Source organism: Platichthys flesus, chromosome 18 (genome assembly GCF_949316205.1).
Source record: "Platichthys flesus chromosome 18, fPlaFle2.1, whole genome shotgun sequence".
Taxonomy (NCBI): domain Eukaryota; kingdom Metazoa; phylum Chordata; class Actinopteri; order Pleuronectiformes; family Pleuronectidae; genus Platichthys; species Platichthys flesus.
Genome location: NC_084962.1, coordinates 14,635,895 through 14,656,867, shown reverse-complemented (window position 1 = coordinate 14,656,867; position 20,973 = coordinate 14,635,895). Strand labels below are relative to the sequence as shown.

Sequence of the window (20,973 nt, the reverse complement as noted above, 5' to 3'; positions counted from 1 at the left end):
TAACCATCCTCTCTCTGCAGCATTAACGTAGACCAGCCGGGCTGTTTATTTATAAACTGCCTCATACGTGTCCGAGACCTGCATGTTGTCAGTGCCCCACCTCACACCTCACACCTCACAACACATTATCACAATCCTATCACTACAGTATATCAAGTAAAAGTCCAGAAGATTGTTTCTATATTTATCAGCTGATTTTTCCAAATACAGAGTAGTTCCACATCTTTATATACTATTGTGCATCATTAAATATAAACAGAAAATACTTAAAAATAGATATTTTTCCAAATACAACCTGTTTCTAGGGTATAGTTATACATCTCAATGTAATTAGATACTTCATATATTTTATCATTTTGTCTCTTAACTACATGAGGTCAAGCTCACTTGATTAATTTGTTTTTCCAAATAAGAGAAACACGTGTAAAATATGACATGAAATTTGGGCAAATCGTCTGCTCTTGTTTAGTAAACATAACTGGTCATCTTTTTTCTCTCGTATATAAAAACAAAACAAAAAGCTCCTTTGACTCTGTCTGGCCTTGCAAACTTTTTCTATTTGTCATGTATCTGTTATTGATTTTTCTAGGTCGCTTCCTGTCACCTCTTTGCACAAAGTTCATCTTATTTACATTGGCTAAAAAGTTACGAAAACACACAGGACATACAAGCTTAATTCTAACCTGCTGCCCATCATCTGTCCCTCATCTCAAATAGTTACTAATGCTGTGCAACTTGTCTACTTGACCCAGCAGCGGTCACTGTTGACATTAGACTCAAATTAGTGCTGGTTTACATAATGACTGATAAAGTGCGGTTATTTGGCCAGGATTCACACACACAAACACACACACACACACACATGGTGTCAGCGGGTGGTTAAGTACACCAGAGGTGTGAGTCTTAGGTCACAGAGTTTGTCCAATCGTGGCAGTGAAACAAGGTCAAAGGGGAGGGTCTAGGGCGCATGAGGCGAGAGCTGCGACCTCAAAGCACTTTGACCTTTGACCCGGCGCTATCTCTTGACTCCATGACACTGTGACCCTCTGACCTAACACTTTCCCTGCAGTACAGCACATGAAGAGCTGTGTGCTGAGTTTATTGTACACGTGCGTGCGTGCTTGTGTGTGTGTGTGTTTGTGTGTGTGTGTTTTCTGTGGGTATTTCCTCACTCCCAGAGGTGAGGAAGGTCCGGTGTGACCAGTAAAAATGTTTTTCTCAGGCTCCAACATACAAGAAGAACCAAATGACGTGAAATCCAGCCATTTCATACATTTGAGTTCAGATATGTGCTGTAGCTGGGTGATGAAATACACTGGCAACACTGTGCAGTCCCTCCCTGCTCTGCACTGCCTGGCTACGCACACCAATTTCCATCCACCAATCACCACAGCTGAAACTGGCACAGCTACATCCAATTAGAGAGCAATCCTTAGAATCATCTCCACCAATCAGAGGGATTTGCTTCTGAATGACCTAGTGGGAGTACATTTCTTCACATTTACAACATGCATCTGGGGGAATAAATCGATCTAATTCCCTCAGAGCCGCCTGGAAATCTCTTTTAAACACCTTATTTTTTAAATGTTTTTCACACACCTACCACATGCAGATTTACATAAATACAAAATACGAGTTCCCACCTACGCACCTTAAAAAAATCTGAATAATGAGACAAAGGAGAGGGAGAGATTCCTAGCGTGGTTGCTGACAGTGATTAATTGTTCCCACATGTTGCTGATGGACAAAAAGGCCTCTGTGTTCCTGGGCTCTGGCCGCAGCTGGTGCACACACACACGCACACACACACACACACACACATCAACGCATACAGCTGGGGCCCGTCTCACAAAGCAAGTTCAGCTTTGTCAGGCTACTTTGAGTAAGATGGTTTCAAAAATGTAACCCTGGTGAACCTGGACAACCGGTCTCATGAACAACTGATTCTCAGCTTTACTAGTTTTGTAAAGCAGCAGCAGCAGTGAAGTGGTAAATGCTTCTTATTTATACCGGTGCCTTGACCACTCTGATGACCTTTTTAAAGCATCATGCACATCATTCAGTGCATCTATGTGCATCCATCACACATCACAAACACACTGTCTGCAAAGCCATCAGGGACGCCCAAGGACACGTAGAACGGGAGAGACTGGGATCGAACCTGCGGACCCTTTGCGGATGAACTGCTCTTCCCCCTTAAGCCACTTAATGGATATAGAAAAACCTTTATTTGATGTAAGATAAAAGGAAGGAGGGAAAAATGAGAAGAGCGTAATTATCCATCGCAAAGCTCTCGCTGCAAGCTGTAGGAGTGTCCGTGTGTTATTTAGCTCTTGTGGCTGCATGGAAGGAGTTATGAATCATAGCTGCTGTCTCAGTGAGCTGTTTTTATTAATGGACTTTTGGGAATACCCCAGAGGAGCTACAGCAGTAAGCGTACAGTTTCCCACTCACACAGAGGAGGGCCATGGAGACGTACACACAGAGAGCATACATTCATTCTGCTCCTTGCACCCATACGTGGATGTGAAATGAAATGCTTATTGTGGTGTGGAAATATACGTTTTATCCAGAATAATAGGGTTTGTGCATCTAGCTAGTTGAAGAATCTGCTGAAGCTATACAGTTAAACCGATTTATATCACAGGTTCCCTTTTTTCACATTGCTGTCGCCCTCTTTTCTCACCGTCACTCACACTATTTTTTCCTTTATCACTCTTTCTTTACTTGCATACATCCTGCTTCCTTTTTATCGCTGCTGCATCACATCGAGAATCATCGCACCTGACATTTGGCGGATGCAAGCTGTGGCAGGGAAAAGAAAGATTCAACAAGTGGTTCTGTTAGAGCAGGGGGGGAGGGCTTGGAGGAAAAGAGCACAGGACAGATGGAGTGGGGGGGAGGATTGATGAAGTGTCAGGTCCTGGCAGGTAAATGTTTACAGCAGCGAGAGAAGGGAAAGCACATTCCATTCATTCTGCTCTCATTCATCCCACCAGAAGTTCTCCTCTTTCCTTTACAAAGTCAGACCTTTATTTACATGTGCCTGGCAGCTGGAAACATTTAGCGATTGTGTTTGTGTGTGCGTGTGTGTAAGCGTGACTGTGAGTGTATGTGTGTTTTGGTAAAATATTCAGTAATAAAGCAGCATTACGTCATGCCTCGAGAGATGCTGGCAGAGGATAAACACTGGTCTCCCTGGTATCTCTTCTCATCTTACCTCATTTCACTGAACACACCCACACACATGCACACACACACACACATACACTTTGAGAACGTACATTCACATGCGAACACCAGTCACCATTACTTGCAGCTTTTTATGGATTTGCTATTGCACAGTTCTTGCTATACACAGTACACATGACTATTGCATTTGCTCTCAAAAGACTCAAGAAGCTAAAAGTTGAAACTGTATGTCAAGACACACATGCTGATGTTTATACTCAAATACACACACACACACTCACAATGGTTCAGTTTTGCCTAAGAGATCCGACGTGCCAGCGTAGCGTTCAGAAATGTAACTCAAACCGACTTTGTCTCCCCTCTGATTGAACTGCTTTCGACCAGAATAACAATCCAGACCAGATTGTCTGTAAACTGTTGCCCAGGAAAGACGGGACTGCTTCGTGGAAAACAATATTGTGATTCCCATAAAAAATGAAAAAAAGTTGGCCCTCGGCGGTTTGAACCCTGAAATCTGTTCTCTTTCACGGAGTAAAAATATACATAGCAGGAAAACAGAGAAGGGAAAATGCTTGCATGTTGTGGATGGCGGTTGGCTTGTTTATATGAGAGGATATAGCATAGCCCCAGCGTCCCTCAGGACCCATAAGAGCTACGTGTTTGTGAAACAACAGAAACTGCGGAAGAGGGAGGGGGTATGGAAAGAAAAAGGAGACAGAGGCAAAATAATGAATTCAACAAGGTCTTGAGTGGGAAGGAAAGGAAGCACAAGAAGAAAGTGTCATAACAAAAACAAGTCAGGACATAATCACGTATCCAGATTCTAATTTTCCGGTATAAGTGTTTGTCACATTTCTTTGAGTCGATACTTGAGAATATAGCTGAGCGTATGTGCATATTGCGTCTTCATTGTCGTGTCATATAAGAACCGTGAAATGTTGTGTTCTTGAGTAACCAGATGGCTGCATGTGTGTGTTTGTGTGGATGTCTGTGTGTGTGTGTGGGGGGGGGGGGGGTGACCAGATGGACATAATTTACAGACCGAGTGAGGTTGGAATTTCAAGACTTAAATAACTGTAAAGCCAGAGCTCTGAACAAACAATTCTTCTTTTAACCGGTGCTAATCAAATCAGTGACTGAAACAAAGTGACATGTGAATGCTTTATATTGTGCAAGTGGAAACCCATAACAACTTTAAACATTAAAAGTTACGAGGCCTACTTTTAAATAGCACTTTGTGAAACAGTTGTTTCTTAGCTTTGTGTCTATTCTTGTGGTTTTTGTATTAATCCACTTTGCTGGCATTAAACTGAAATAACTGGCTGTTGCCTAATGTTTTCCCTAATTATTGTACGTGACCAGAGTAGAGTGGGACGCTACAGATGAATCACAGCTGTGTCGAGATTCGGAAGCATAGTGCACAGCAACAATAGTGCACAAGGCTCTTATTTTGAAATATGAGACACAAAGGACTTGCGTTAAGCTCAAGTTCATCATCATGAATACAGATGTAGGCGTTCATCATCACAACATGTGTTATTTGCTGAATATACGCCACGTGAGAAGAGATGTCACAAAATGATCAAATTATCGTATTGATTATACATCGGGCAAAATGATCACACAAATACGATAATTATTGTTCAACTGGGACAAGGACAGAAATAATATCCTGTTGAAAAGCAGGTGTAATGTTTACTGTGTTAGCATGCCAACACTTCCTTATTAGCATGAAACACAACAACAGAGGCTGATTGGAATGTAGTAAGAGCTAAATATCTGGTCATGAACCAAACCACCATCCTGAGGTGAAGAAAGTTACTTGGATACACTGCTAGCACGGCTTAATGTGTGTAAATCTTCAGCATAGAAGATTATCCGTCTGATAACTATTTACGTAAACAAAGGCAGCAGCGAGGCAACAAAGGATTCAACAGGGTTGTTCTATCACAGTTGTGTCCCTTCAGTGTGTACGTACAGCACAGCTCTGTGAAACTCTTGATCATTACCAGGGGCTGTCATGTGCACCACGTCCCTAACAATGAGCCTCTTTGGTTCGCACAACGGAGGAGCTCAGAGTTGATCAATACACACCAGCCATGAGTCACACACAGGGGTGCACAAACACACATGATCTGACACAGAATGTGATTCTTACGCAACACTGGCTCTTTGTATGTATCATTCATAATGAGGCAGACGCTCGATTTTGAACCATTATTGCTCTTTTCTCTTTTAAAGTCAGAAGACAAAAGCTAAACTGGGAACAATGCAGACATCAGCTCTAAATGCTGCTGCATGTTAGTGTGGTCCTGTCTATATTTAGTGAAACAATTGAAACAATGGGCTTTTTGCTTTGGGTGTCTAGTCACCAAGAGCAACTGTTTATGCTACTGTAGAATCAGTGGTGGTGGGTGGTTTATGGATGAGTGTTGTTGGATTTGATGAGGCGTATTCATTGAATGTTTTATTGGCAACAGGATAGAAAGAGTACAACGGATCAATATTGATGACAGTCATTGTTTGTGAAATTGCTTCTAGAGTATTTTGCACACATCGCTCACCACAACCTCCTCTGTTCCTCTCTTGTGTTACAGAACTCCATCCGACACAACCTCTCCCTCCACAGCCGATTCATTCGGGTCCAGAATGAAGGAACAGGGAAGAGTTCCTGGTGGATGATCAACCCAGAAGGAGGGAAGGGTGGCAAGGCTCCTCGCCGCCGTGCAGTCTCCATGGACAACAGCAACAAGTACACCAAATCCGCCCGTGGCCGTGCTGCCAAGAAGAAGGCGGCCCTGCAAGCTGCAGCCGCTGCAGCTGGGGAAGGTGGTGGAGACAGTCCTTCAGGTCTCTCCAAGTGGCCCGGAAGCCCAACGTCACGCAGCAGTGAGGAGCTGGATGCCTGGACAGACTTTCGCTCCCGTACAAACTCCAATGCCAGCACTGTAAGCGGTCGGCTCTCACCAATTCTGGCCAACCCAGAGTTAGATGAGGTGCCCGATGATGAACCACCTCTTTCGCCTATGTTTTACTCCAGTCCGGGCAGAGCCCTTTCTCCTAGCATCCCCACGACAAATGGGAAAGCCGCGCCAGCTGAGCTGCCCCGCCTGGCAGACCTGGCAGGTACAATGAACCTGAATGATGGACTCACGGATGACCTGATGGATGAGTTGCTGGAAAACATCAACCTGGTGCCAACTACTCCTAGCCAGACCCCTCCCAATGGGTCCTCAGGGTTCAATTTTGGGTCCAAACCCACCGGGTTAGGCTCACCTACCACCGCCTCCTCTCCACCGTCCAACTCTTCTAATGGTGGAGTTAACGGCTTCAGTAACTCCATCTTCGGCCCCCACACAACGAGTTCCTCTCTACGTCCGTCCCCCATGCAGACCATCCAGGAGAACAAGCAGACTTCTTTCTCCAGCATCAGCATGTCTCGCTTTGGTAGCCAGACACTACAAGACCTGCTCAACTCCGACAGCCACAGCCACAGTGATGTCATGATGACACAGTCTGACCCGCTGATGTCACAGGCCAGCGCTGCAGCCGTCATTTCCCAGAACTCTCGCCGGGGCCTCATGCTCCGCAATGATCCTGTAATGACCTTTGGAACTACCGGAGGACTTCAGGGCATCCAAGGTGAGCTGCTGCAGAGTAACAACCACAACCAAAGCTCCCTGAGATCTTTAAATGGAGGCCTGAACCTTGCCAATGAGGCTAACACTTTGGCTAATGCTAAGCAGCAGCTCTTGCTCTCGCCCTTGGGAGGAAATGGGTCTTCCTCCATGCAGATCGACACCTCGATCTTCCTGAATGGAACAATCAGCAGCAGTGGGGGGATCTGTCAGGACCGGTTCCCCACCGACCTGGACTTGGACATGTTCAACGGCAGCCTGGAGTGTGATATGGACTCCATCATCAGGAATGAACTGATGGACGCAGATGGCCTGGACTTTAATTTTGACTCTCTGGCCAACATGAACGGAGTCAGCAACTTCACTAGCACCAAGCAGACCTCCGAGAGCTGGGTACCTGGCTGATATGCTCAGGCCAGGAAGGAGCAAAGCAGGTATGTACATTTTAAATGAATTTGGTATGTGTGAACGGGTGAACATATCTTCTTAGATGTAGGAATTAGGGATACAGTATTTCCAGGCCCCTTTTGTCAAAGAAATCTTAATTTGTATCTGCATAAGTTAGATTTGGCGGTAATGCTCTTTTCTGGGACCTCCCTGACCTTCCAAGTGCAGATGTGGAAAGCCTTAGACAGAGACGGCACCCTTCTCCATCCTTCCATGTGCCTACATGGAAAGGTGAAGACAGGGAGAGCAGCAGAAAGACCCCAAAGGGAATAGAGGGGGCATCAATGACAACAGAAATGTATTTTAATTAATCAAACACAACATGAAAAGGGGGGAGCTGGGGAGGAGGTGGGTTTTAGAATGTCTTGCGGAGGAAGCAGCCGGGGTTGGCAGGCTGAAGCAGCTTAAATAAGGAGCCTTGTTTGAGCTTTGCCAATGAATACATGGAAGGTGGTCAGCTGAGCCATCAGCCGATGTGGGCTGGCTTTGAGATCAGCTGCTGTAGCTGTCAGGTGAGATGAGGGCGACTTCGTGGCTGTAATGGCACCACTGGTGACTGTGAGCACTCACTTATCACTGCAAATGAACAGTATACAGTTGATTGGTGATGACCTGGTCAGTTTTACAACGGAGCTTATTGATGCATCCCTAGAAATGGTTGCCATTAAGTTAAGATTGTTTTGAGGTACCGCACAGATACTCAGAAATAATGTTCTACTCTCTTTCTCTCCCCAGGTCTGAACTGTGCACTGCAAGAGAAGATCAGATGTACAACATCCTTTTTGCCAAACCTGCCATCAGCACAACGTAAAATACAAACCCTATGTTTACAGAAGAAGACTTCCTTTTGAGAGCTTTACCTTTGCTCCCACACTGGTGAACTATGAGCGATCTGACAGACTCTAGTGATGCTGCACATATAAGCCCTCAACGCATCCTGTGAAACAACAACAAAAAGAAGGAAAAGCTACGTCAAACAATCACAACAAACTCACAAATCTTAGGGTTATGCAATTTTCCTTTGAAACCCAGTCTGTTGATATCAAAGAGACTCTGCCTATCAGAAGGGGTTTCAGGCGGAAAGCAAGGACTGAATATCAAGCAAAGACAGCAGTTGTGCACAGTGCAGTTATTCCCGTTGAAGATATAAAAAAAGTAGAAAACGTGTAAAGTGAAAAAATCAAGAAGTTATGTGGTGTAAATCCTGGGACGTGTTATGTCGAAAAAAAAATCCCTCTGTTCTCACCTAGTGATTTTAAATGTTCAGTGTTTTTTTGTTTTGTTTCTGCATCATTCATGTCTGTACAAAGAGAACTGGTGTATTGATAAAATGAAAAGATGGAAATAGAGTATGTTACTCATTGAGCAGCCACACATCCACACACACACAGACAAACGTACACGCTGCCCCAGTTTGCAAGATCTCGGAACAGTAGAAGTTAAACTTTCCTCGATATAGCGCCACGCACGACCCGTTTAGTTGTATCATGCTCGAAATAAACTGCAGCATACTGAGGGTTGTATTACAATTAGCTTCATAATACAACAATATTTCCCTCTTTTTTTGTGTATATCCAACTGTAAAAAATGTTAAAAAGACTATAGGAAGAAAATCTCATCGTGGATATTTGTACAGTGCAGGACAGTGGGAAGTTCAAGAAGGAAGGGGTGGGGGGGGGGTGGGGTATTGTCAGTCTTTTCTTTGTTTTCTTTTCGTCTAGTGAATTCTGTTAAGGTCGTTTATCACAGCATATGATGTAGCCAAAATGAATACCTGTGTCCGAGGGTTGTGAACATTTCCACACCATAACAGGTGCTATGTAAACAGTGTTGAATCCTGTCCTGAGAGCAAGCCGTGCATTTAGTTACTTTGTTCGTTATTTTCCTGTTTCTACCCATGACCTGCAGAAGCCCAAAGCTGCAGCCACATGTAGCACGGCGAGGTCGAATCCGTAGACGGCGGCGAGAGCAGGGTTTTTAGGCTCATTCCTCTAGAAGCCATTTGTTTCTCGAGTAAAAACAATAAGCTATCTCTGTATATTGCCAAATTACTTGAAACAAACAGTAGGATATGCTGGCAGCCAAATCCCAGCACGCACATGCACACACACACACACACCCATATACAGTATATATATATATGTGTATATATATATATATATATATACTCCAGTCACCTACATAGATAGAAAAAAATAATACCAGGGATCTGTGTTAAGCTCTGCTGTTTTCTTGAAATGAGCTCGTGGGGCTTGTTATGCATATATATAGAATCACTCAGGGGGGGAAAGGGAGGCTTCCCGTTTAAATAACATCAAGTCACATTCTAATGGTATTTTAACATTTCTTGATTGAAAAAAAAAAAAAACAGTAATGCTTTGTGTTTGTGAACTTGTATCCTGTGAACTTTTGGCCGTTGCGACGAAGAGGAGAAAGCGAGATAAATGCCAGACTCCACGCGGTCTGATATTTTTTGTTTTGCTGTCATGGCCGTTTCTCCTCTTGTCGAACTCCTGACACACATACACACATCCCCCTCAAGGACACGCCTGGTGCTCCCGCAGGTGACTTCCTGTTACTCCTGAGTAAGTGAGTGTGTGTATGTGTGTGTGAGCGCGTGTGTGTTTATCTGTCGTGTGTATTTTCTGTTGAATTAATCTCACAAGGACGTGTAACCCCTCACTATCCCTCATGGTGCATACAGCACAGCCGACTGTATGCGTGCATGTATTTATGCATTATGAACTGTGTGAAATGCATATATACTCGCTGTATGTCTTTATGTAGGCTACTCGTGTAGTATTTGACCCTTGGATTTTGTGATACCTCTAAAGGTTAAGTTGAAGAAATAATGAACAACCAGGTAGAAGGGAACACTGTTACCAGTGATTTAATTGTTGAACCAGATTTTGAAAATGGTGGAACGCACTATTGATGTAGCATCTGGACACCCTGGTGCCCCATCTCTGTCTGGGGTAGTGACATGAAGTGTGTGACCCACTGTGTATAAAGTGTACAGATGTGTGTATATCACTTTGAGGCCAAGGGAGAGGCGTGCGCGTGCATGGTTGCCTAGAATGATCTACCGTGCTATCTGAGGTTTAGTGCATGACTTAGCTGTACCCCCCTTGACCCTGCCAATGGTGCCGTCCCTCGACAGAAATTGTAACACAGAGAAGGACCCTGTATCAAACGCACACTCTGTCTCAATTTTTTTAAATCAGGGCTTACAGAGCAGCACTTGAACCACCCTCCTGCATTCGAGGGGTTTATTATTACAAGTGTGTGAACATTGACACAGACACGGGGAAAAGCCTCTTTTAACGGACGTTCCTCAGCCTCGCACTTGTATTTATTCCACCTGGGGTGGAGAAGGCTCACGTCCCGGTGCTTTCAGTGAGCCGCTAGTTATGAACTTGACACGTTTGAAGCATCACCCGACAACGAGCTGGAATTTCCTACATCATGTCACATTTCAAAATTGTTTGTTTTTTTGTTTTTGTTTTTCTGGGGGGGGGGGGGGGTAGGGGGAATCCTGAGCCATCACCCGAACTGCTAAGCATTTGAATGTATCTACACTGACTGTGCAGAATATCGCTTTAATCCTCCTGTGAAGACTGACAAGGTGAATCCAGGGAATGCTCTAATCCCTTCTATTTAAAGAAGGGGTTATTGATCCCTGATAAACTGCAAAGGGGATTCTCAATCGCAGGAGAGTGTTGCTTACATTCAGTGCATTCAAAAGTTTTTTTGGCTTTTCGGGGAGATAGTTTAGTCACAGTGGAGCAGGCCTTCCACACAGTCAGTCAGTGCTACTATTTCATTGAAGTACAGGTCTTCTCTTCTTGTGCTCAATACACACACACACACCTGCAGCACAACACGTGCAACTTTAATGCTGAGAAAAACAAAAAAACAATAAAAAGAATAGGAGAGACATACCACTAGATACCTTAATCACCTTTTTGGACGTTTCCTTTTCATGATCTTGAACCTTTTCCATCCTTGTACAGAGGCCCAGTCCAGCTCCCATCCATACGCCCTCTGAACTTTGCCCTTTATTAATCTTGCTTCTTCTCGACTTGATGTTAGTGGGTATTTTTCCTGTGTATTCCATTTTGAATTGTAATCTAGTTTGTATAAGAAATGGCGCGCATGTAAATAAAGCTTGGTGAGGCTCCACACCCTTTCCGTGTCCTTCTCCTCACTCATTTTGTTTTGAATTGCTGCATGAATACAAAACAGTTATTCCGAAGTTCACAGCTCGTATCGCAACAAGAGGAATTTCTAGCCCAGCGAGGAAGACGCAGCCGCTCTCATCTGCCTCACATGTGCTGTTAATTCACAGGTTAACTCACCAACTGTGTGTGTGTGTGTCTTGTGCGTGGACAAATTTAACCTCACACTCCCTCCAGAAGATAAATCTCTCTCTCATGTCAGTCTGGAGGGATGGAAACAACAACTATGTTCTTCTCAAGTTCCTGGAATTCCTCTTGCACAATGTTTGTTGTGTGTGAGGCAGCATTAAACGAGAGCAGACACACAGCAACCCCCCCGTGATACCTGACACTGGGTTGGGTGCTTTTGCTCGGTTGTTGCGAAACATAAAGAGAACCGGGGGGGGGCAGTCAGATCTGGGGTGTTGTGAAGTTTCTCTCCAAAGTCTTTACTTGGATGTTTGAAACCTCCAGCAGACGCAAAAAACGTGGACCACAGACCCTGACCGGGCAGCTGCTCTGACAGACTGCTCCTTATTCCCCTTCCTGTCTTCCCCTTCTTCACATGTGTGTAATTATGTGTGCATAGTTGGGATTTGATGACTACTAACATAACTCTTAAAAGAAATCTTCAGACTGCAGACACTCAGGGGAGCATCTGTTTTGTCTTCTTAGGGAAATATACTCATATATAGTATTTAAATAACAAAAAAGTGCTCATGAAAGCATGCTTTCTAATAAAATTGTTTCTGAAGTGAGGCCCCGCTAATGGAATTCAATGCCACAATAGTCCACTATATATTTATATATATGATGAAGTAAGATAATCAGGACGAATCTTTTAAGTATCGAAGACGTTCTACAACCAAAATATATCGTTCCAATAACTCCACCATTAACAGAGCAGATTTCTGTGTAAGCAGTGTCATCAGCTGGGGAGAGGGTATAGTCTGGAAAATGCTGCTTGGCTGGCGTCCTCCACTACCCGAGCTCAGAAACACAAGACAATATGAATATCATTTCAACAGTTATCAATAAGAGGATTAATGCCATGTTTTGGTCACCTCAGCAATTTCTGGTGAAAACACACAAGGAAATAAAACCTGATAATCTCAGGTACTTTTACAATGAGGTCACGCAGTCTAATTAGTATCTGGGACTTTCAGGGGAATTCAAACTCATGACTCCCGAGTGTGGACCTGTTAATCAAGAGTTGCTGTCATCATTCTTGCATTGTCAAAGCCAAACCTGTTAGAGCCACCACAATTACAGTAAGGGTTCGAAGGGTCACGGTATATTCACAGCACAATGATTTGTGAAACCCAAGCTTTGTTGCCCTTATACAGTACGGTGCATTCATAGCCACACTGTCATCGTTACCGAACCCAGGACTTGCATCAGGTCCCTTTGGTTTCACCGATGTGGCCTTTTCATCGAAGCTGAAATATTCAAAAGAACCTCAAACCAACAAAACGTCTTTCTGTTTGTTTGTTTGTGGCCTTCAAATGTTCCTAACTGAAGAGGAGTCTTTAGAAAAGGATGAAAGAAGACAACGGGGAAAATACATTCTGCTGTGTTCCTTCAAACAGCTGATGCCAAGCTCAGGGTTGACTCAGAGTATTCAAACATGCTTTGAGACTGAAGGACACGGCTCACCGCAACTGCAAATACCACAGCCACGTTTTAACAGCAGTTCCCAGTCGGCTGGTCACCTGACTGACTACATGTCTGGCCCAGCTGCAGTCACACATGGGGTCAGTGAGGTTATTGAATAAATGGCTGGAGACTCCTCTGAACATGTACCACCTCATCCCTAACTTAGCGTGATGATGGGCATCATTTTTTTTAGCTTTTAATTGATTTAAAATTAAAGTAGAAATAATTGGGATGGTACTCGGGTTCATAATTGTAATTATGTTATTACTCGAAAAAGGATTACATGCTGTAATGTTTAGGAAACACATTACATTCGTCAAACTGTCCAAGAGGTGCAGCCCTTGTATTGAGACACGGCTTTTGTCAGGAAGTGGACCAGACTATTCACTACGCATGCATTATGCAAATGAGTGGCAGTGTGATGTCACAGTTCCCTGGAAGTACTAGTAGCAGTACCATAGAGGCATTTCAGATTCTTCAGGAGAAGTGCTTCCTGTGCGGCAGAGGAGCTTTGGGCTTTTACACCCTTGGACCCTTTACATACTCAAAATGCCTCTAACGCACTAGAGGAGAGAAAAACTCATAAAGTTTAATAGAGCATATTTTGTAAATTAAATGTTTTCTGTGCCATCACCTGTCTGTGCAGGTCATTGTTTCTATTTGTCTTTGTTTGTTCTTTGTTTTTTCTAGCCTTATGCAAACAGAAAACAGAATTCCTAAGTTGCTATAGCCTCCAGTCTTATGAATAATCACTGCACTACTTTGTAATACGTCCACCTCTAATCCTCTCTGATACCTCCTGACCTATGACTAATTTCTGTCTCCTCATCCCAGTCCATGCACGGATGCACAGTATATTGCTCCACCTTATGTTTCAGCCAGTTCAAATAGGTATGACCACCCCGACCTGTTAGATGTGGTCAGACAGCACATCCAACAAACCCTGTTTGAACCATAACAAATGATTAAGCGTTAATAACACCGCCATTTGAACAAGCAAAAGAACAGGAGAGAGGCTTTAGCGGCTGAGGCCAGAGGATGAGGAGTCACTGTGGCTTCTGCCTTCCAGCTCCATTAGTCATAATGACAGGTCGGACGACAAGTCGACGACAAGACGAGGAAACCGGCTAAATACAGACTCGCAGGTGACATGTGTGATGCATGTGTGCTCTGACGCCAGGTCCTTCCCTCCCTTCACTGCTGTTAGAGTTTTCCAGTCGCTCATCCATCCATCCATCCATCCATCTATCTATCTATCTATCTATTTCTTTTCTCACACACATACCCAAATGAGGATACACTCCCACAAACACACACACACACACACACATTCACAGAGAGAGAGAGAGAGACTGAGCGAGCGGGCTAATGAGAAGTGAGTCACCAATATGTGGTGTGGGGTTCAAAGTGTAAACAAGATGTGAGCAGTGATGGATCTGTTAGGATATGGCCATTAGTGGAGTCCTCTGGCCCCGGCATCGACATCTTAATTTCAATAGCTCACCTCACGCTATCTCATCTTGATACCTTACCTGTATATATACCTTACATACAGGCACCAACACACGTGCTAATTACTGCAGGCCTCACAGGGTCAGATCCATGACAGTGGAAAGACCTGGGAACTGAGAACTGAGCATGATACTCGTGTGCGCGTGTGTGTTTGTGTGTGTGTGTGTGTGTGTGTGTGCGTGTATGTGTGTGTAAAGAAGCGCTAAGTGCTGCAGTGGAATGATGTCATCTCTGTAATGGCACACTGGCACTGAGCGGCTGAGCATTGTCCCGCAGCACCTCCATTCACAGGCTGTGATCAGCGTCATCAGGGCAGATTATAGCTCGGACTCGCAGCCTGTGGTGTGATGTCAGATTGCTTCAATCTGTCACAGCCCTTCTGTGATTTGTGGCAACATCGTCACCATGCTTTCGCACATATTGCTTCTCGCAGGATCGAGGTAAAATCTCTACAGAGGGATTTATACCTTTTTCCTCTGAGATTTGCAGCATGTGCATCCATGTGGGCGCATCACACGTCTGAATGTGTGAGGATGTGATCCGCAATGTGAAAAACTGATCGTCTTGAGGTGAGGTGCAATGAAAAGACTGAAATAGAAATGAGGGGTAGGTGAGAAGAGTGAACAAGGCTGGGTTAATACAAGAGGAGGGAGAGAGGAAGAGTCAGAGGCGGCGGAACGTTGAAACTGGCAGATTTTTAAAATGACAACATTTACAGCGGTGGAAGTTCTGTTGTTATATATGTGCTGTGACGGAGCCTCGTGTGTTTGATCCACAGTGTTCAAGGCCCAGCTAATACTACAACCAAACATAGACATCATCAGAGAGAGAGACAAATAGCTCTTGGTCTATGACATCCTCATCGTTCGGGCAATTATTTGGGGGGGGAATTTGTCTCAGGGTTTAATTGGCAATATGGGAATGTTATTTTCCCAGTATTTGTTGTGTGTCATTCTATAATAATGTCCTGGTAATTTGGACGAAATACACAGTGGGGGTATTTTTTCAGAATTCTAAATAATTATCAGATCATTTGTTGTGTTTTCTTTTTGTGTTATTCATCACACCCCTTAGTCTCTGAATCAAACTGCTTAAAAACGGAAACGACAACAACTATTATTACTATCCTTCCAATATCTATATGGCTTGTGCTTTTCTTAAGTTATCACACATCATAGATACTTCAGCGTAAGTGTAAGTGGATGATGAGCAATACATTACAATACATAGCTCTCCTAATATTCCTCTCCACCTGAGATGTCTCTTTCAGGTTATCAACCATTGTGTAGCATCGCCACGGATTCAGAACGATTTCTCTCGTACAATCTGAATCGATGGGGGTCGGGCCATTGATGGGATTGAACTGGATAACCCCACACACCGGGAGTGCAGGAGTGGACTGTTAGAAGAGGGGAAATCATTGTGTTGATTGATGCTTTTCATTTGCTCCATTGATTTGTTTTGGACTTGTGAGACGCTTGAAGACAAATGTAATTTGAGACATATATATAAGATTAGTATTCAATTTATCTTATTGCGTCTGTGGATTTAAACGCAGATCAAATCAAATTTGCGACAATAAAATCTTGTTAGTCTCTTTCACGTCACAGTCGTCTGCTTCCCGCCTTCCACTGTTTCCCTCTCACACCTCTTTCTCTTTTATCACATTCTCTACTGCTTCTCCACTGTCAGCGCCACTTTTCCTCAATAACAGAGAGGAAGAGGTTGATGCTGGGACGAGGGCAGGGGGAGGTGAGGTGGAAGAATCACGCCGGAAACAGAAAAGCTGCCCGTCCCACCCTCATCTGCTCCTTCACATCAGGCCAGTAGATGCAGAGTTCATCGCTCCCTCACACGGACACAGACACACACACACAAGTGTTATTTCCTCATGCGATGCATCGTGCTCAGCTTGCTCTCAATCCATTTGCCGTATAAACCCACTAACCCCCATCGTGTTCCCATCCCCCCCACCACCCTCTAGAGGTTGAGAGCATTACCTCCCGCTGTAGCATGTGGCTGCATGTGACTGCGTTACATGTCTGTGCACTGAGGGTCACGAAGGGCAATTACTACACTGTACGGCCTCCATGATGCCGCTTTATGGCGAACGATTCTTCGAGAGAAGTGTCTGCGTGTTGATGTGCTTCACTGCGTCTGCATCATCCTCTACTGACCTACATGGAGATGTGCTATCTTGCAGAGTGTGCTCATTACTTTAGATTAATGACTCGATCATGTTTTACTAGAGTACTGTGTGTGTGTGTGTGTGTGTGTGTGTGTGCGTGTGTGTGTGTGTGCGTGTGTCTCTGTGTGTAGCAGCAATTTGACACACTGCTCCTCTTCCTCACTGTTTATCCTCCATTGACTATAATGGCAGAATTCTCTTCTCCTCCTTTACGAACCGTGGAAGAAAACCCGTCTTATATTCAGATCAGCCAGAGGCACAGTTGTGTTGATAAGTGTAAAACTTCATTAGGTGCCGGGCCCAGATTCATATAAACACATGACACAAGGTTGTTGTGTTGTTGTTCTGTCCTCAAAAGGCCTTGTGTGTAAAACTGTAATGAGATTATAACGTCTTTCAAAGGGTTGTGTTTTTTATTTAGAGTGAAAATGTAATCATGTGAATGAAAACTGTTACACTATTACACCACTGGGGCTTGATAAAGTTAGAAATCTTCAAGTCCTTCTTGTGTTTTACCTGTTATTAATGTGTTGAATCAAGCTCTAAAATATAAATTATTTTCAAATTACAACACGCTAGTTTGAAATAAAGCAAACTGATCACCAGGTATTTAAGGACATTGGTTGGACGCTGCCAGGTCCGATAGACCCTGACATGTTGCAGGTGTATTGTGGAGGGTCACTGACAGACAGACAGGACGACATAGATCCTCCATTTATAGTCAGATGTGCTAAATAGTAGTTCATGATTACTGGAAATTGCTGTTTCGGGCATATCATTGTATTTTATTCATGCTTTGTGTGACTGAGTTGAATAGAATAGATGTGATGGTGTGCTATTATAATGATTCATAGATGGGTCCATTTGGTGCACAGTCAGTGTAGACCCTCTCCCACCCCCAACCTACACACACACACACACACACTCACAATGTCAAGGTCACTCTGTTCCACACATCCATATATCTTCTTTGCACTGGCCTAATGGAGGGTGGGACGCACACAAAGAATCAAAGAGAGAGAGAGAGAGGGAGAGAGAGTCAAAAGTATTGCTTTGGCCGTCTGTGTGTGCACATGCACGCACGTGTACGAGCGTGCATTCATTTGCACTCGCATGCGCGTGTGCTGGGGTGAATTATGGTCTTCCACTCACCATTAAAACCACCAGGGAAAACGCATACATAGCTTCATTACTCCCAGTCTCAATCTTCCCCGCCCTCCCTCCATCCCTTCCCCTTGTTTTCTCCGCATGTTAAGTAATGGTGGTGATGGTGTGTTGGCTGCCGAGACAAAGACGCACTAATCTACCATAAAGAATGAGCTGTTAGGGAGGAGAAGCCAGAGGCCGATGTGACATAACTCTTATATAGTGGATTCTTATTTATCATGAATGTGTTTGTGAGAGGTTAGAAAATGTCTAAATTGCTTGAGAAGCGATGGCCTGCATGGATGGGAATCTACACCAACATGGTCGGTGCTAACGCACCATGTGTGACCAGCTTACTGTAAAGACCATGCACTGCATCTTGGGTCTTGGTGTCCGTCTCATGTCTCTTTGTCCTCAGCATGTGTGTGACAGCATGCATGCATCTGTGTGCATGTGTTGACGTGTTTATGCTCGTGTGAGAGTGAATCATTTCCCCAGCCTTGTCTTGAAGGCCTCTTTTCCATATGTGTTTCATGTGTGTTTATGAGTGTGTGTTCTGGCCTTGTGCAGCTGTGTGTCTGGATTATTTTCTTGTGGGTGCGTTTGTGTGTGTCCATGTACAGTAAAACTAGCTGCTGACTTTGTGTTTGAAGTCTGCAGACCCCCTTGCATGAGAGCAAGGACTGCTCCTACACATAAATTCAGTCACAAACATCTTCAATGCTTTGTGGTTTATACGTTTGCCACTGCAGTCGTCTCTCGTTCAGAGATCTTAGCCGACTGTAAACTGATAGAACCTTTGATCTGGAACATGTGTTTTTTGCTTGTTTGCGTGCAGGGTTGCGTTCAGGGACCCGAGTGGATGCAGTCACGGAGAAGTCCCCATCACCATTAACCACCGGGAGATCATGACACGATCCAGGGAGGAAAGAAATACAGCACGGAGAACAAAAGATAGGGCTTTCATGAGATGCTCGGAGAAGGGCAGTTATGACAGTGTCACTGTTCATTGGCAGATATATCGCCCATGAGGGACGGATGATCCTCACCGTGTAACAAAGGAGATGAGGTCTGGGGGAGGGGTGGCAGAAGGACAAGAAGACCTTAGCAGTGATGGTGGAGTAGGAGTGTGTGCAGCAGTTAATGTCGTGCAGGTTATCGTGGAGCTCCATCAAACGCCCCTGAAGAATGACATGCCTAAGATAGAGCAGGCCATCCATGTGGGCTCAGTCTTTGTTGACAGTTCACTTCAGTTGAGTGTTAGTTTGAGCTGGACACGTAGAGTTTGTATAGAAATACTCAAAGGGACACAACTATGTATTGTATTTTTTCCCTATTTTGGGTACAAATCCACCGTTCTGTTTGTGTCTGCAAGTACAACAGGGGTCAAGGAGGATGTTTAAGTATTGCAAACACCTGTCAGGATCCACCATTTCACTTTGAAAGATAACTCCATATTGACCTTTACCTCGTTGTTGCCCTGAGGCAGTAATGAACAGGTATGTGCAAGTTTCCATGTCGAGCAAAAAATCTATGCAAAGGGCCTTATCTCGCAATGTAGAGGAAAGTAACTGCTGGATTTTCCCCTTTGTCCAGATCCACCCACTACACCGAGTTTCATGGAAATCCATCTGGTGGTTTCTGCGTAATTATTGCTAATAAACAATCAGACAGGGGTGAAAACATAACTTCCTTGACCGATGTAATTACAGCACTAATGACCAAGAATTCGCGCTGCGGCTCACATTGTTTATTAGCAGAGTATAATGTAACCTTGACAGCTCCGTCTCTTGTTTGTGTCATTTACATTTAAAAGAATATAATGAATTTTTCAAATTCTAATTATACGTTTTTTAAATGTACTCAGAAACAAAGGGGATTTCGAGAAATATTTAAAGAAGGAAAATATACAGAGAACATGAAGATTCATAATAATCCAGATATATCAACGTAAACTGGACAACAAATCTTGTTTTTGTTAGAGTCTGTCCCAGCTGCTTCAAACAGAAAAGGAGAACTCGCTTGACTTTGTCCTATAATACACTTATTGTAGTATTATATTAAATATTTATAAAATATTGATTGCAGAGCTAAATGATACATATTTGATTAGCTAATCAATAAACATCATCCATAGAGCAACTTGTGTAAAAACGAGACCACTACAATGCATGGCCATGATATAACCAAAGCTAACTCACCATTTCATGTGTATGATTTGCTAAAAGAGCCTTACAGCAGCATGGGTTAAAAAAGAGTAAGCACGGAAAAGAGCATAGGATGTTGAAGATGTGAGGGTTAGTTAGTGTCGTACATACACAAAAAGACACTTACAGGCTCTCACTACCTAGTGTGACCCTGGTGAACACAACAAAGCCTGGAAATGAGTGAGGCGGGTGCCGGCGGCCTTCACCAGCTCCTGTGTGTACTTGTGTGTTGAGAACAGCCTCTTGAGCGCAAACGGTGAAATTCACTTCTTTTTCTTTATTAAATCGCATTTTTTTCCCAGGCCAAACAGCAAAGGAGGGGAGCAAATAACTGTAGAACAAACTCTGGATTAACATTTCATGAGTGAGTGCTCCACAGTGTGAGACACAGATACACAGGAGACATGTGATGACTTAGTTGGTGAATATCTGAGTGTTTGAGCATGTTGTCACGTGGTCAGACAGCCGTGGTGAAGCAGGGGAGGCAGGCGGTGAAACACAAAGGTCAGACAGGTCAAGACATATGCACACCCACATATCTATTCATAGAAACAGATAGAAGCTCCATCAGGATATTGCATTTTGATTAGCATTCAAAATGAGATGGACACGCCTCACTGGGATCTGTCAGGGCGATGGTAATCTCAGGGGAAACAAAGACCAGACAGTCTGTGGACCTATGTCAAAAAGCACCTTATTTCAGATAAGGCTGGATTAAAGTATTTTTTTAGATGCTGTGTTTTACATTATAAGGATTTTATTCATAAAGG

The 20,973-nt window shown here is 43.9% G+C and overlaps 1 protein-coding gene across 1 annotated transcript in view; it reads left to right on the top strand.

The window, feature by feature from the left end:
* foxo3b (forkhead box O3b) overlaps positions 1-11,464 on the top strand; it is a 42,139-nt gene extending 30,675 nt beyond the window's left edge. The window contains exons 3-4 of the mRNA XM_062410843.1: positions 5,790-7,264; positions 8,013-11,464. Coding sequence (XP_062266827.1) covers positions 5,790-7,235 — 1,446 coding nt within the window. The 3' untranslated portion in view covers positions 7,236-7,264; positions 8,013-11,464. The remainder of the gene's footprint in view (positions 1-5,789; positions 7,265-8,012) is intronic.
* Positions 11,465-20,973: the final 9,509 nt, after the last annotated feature.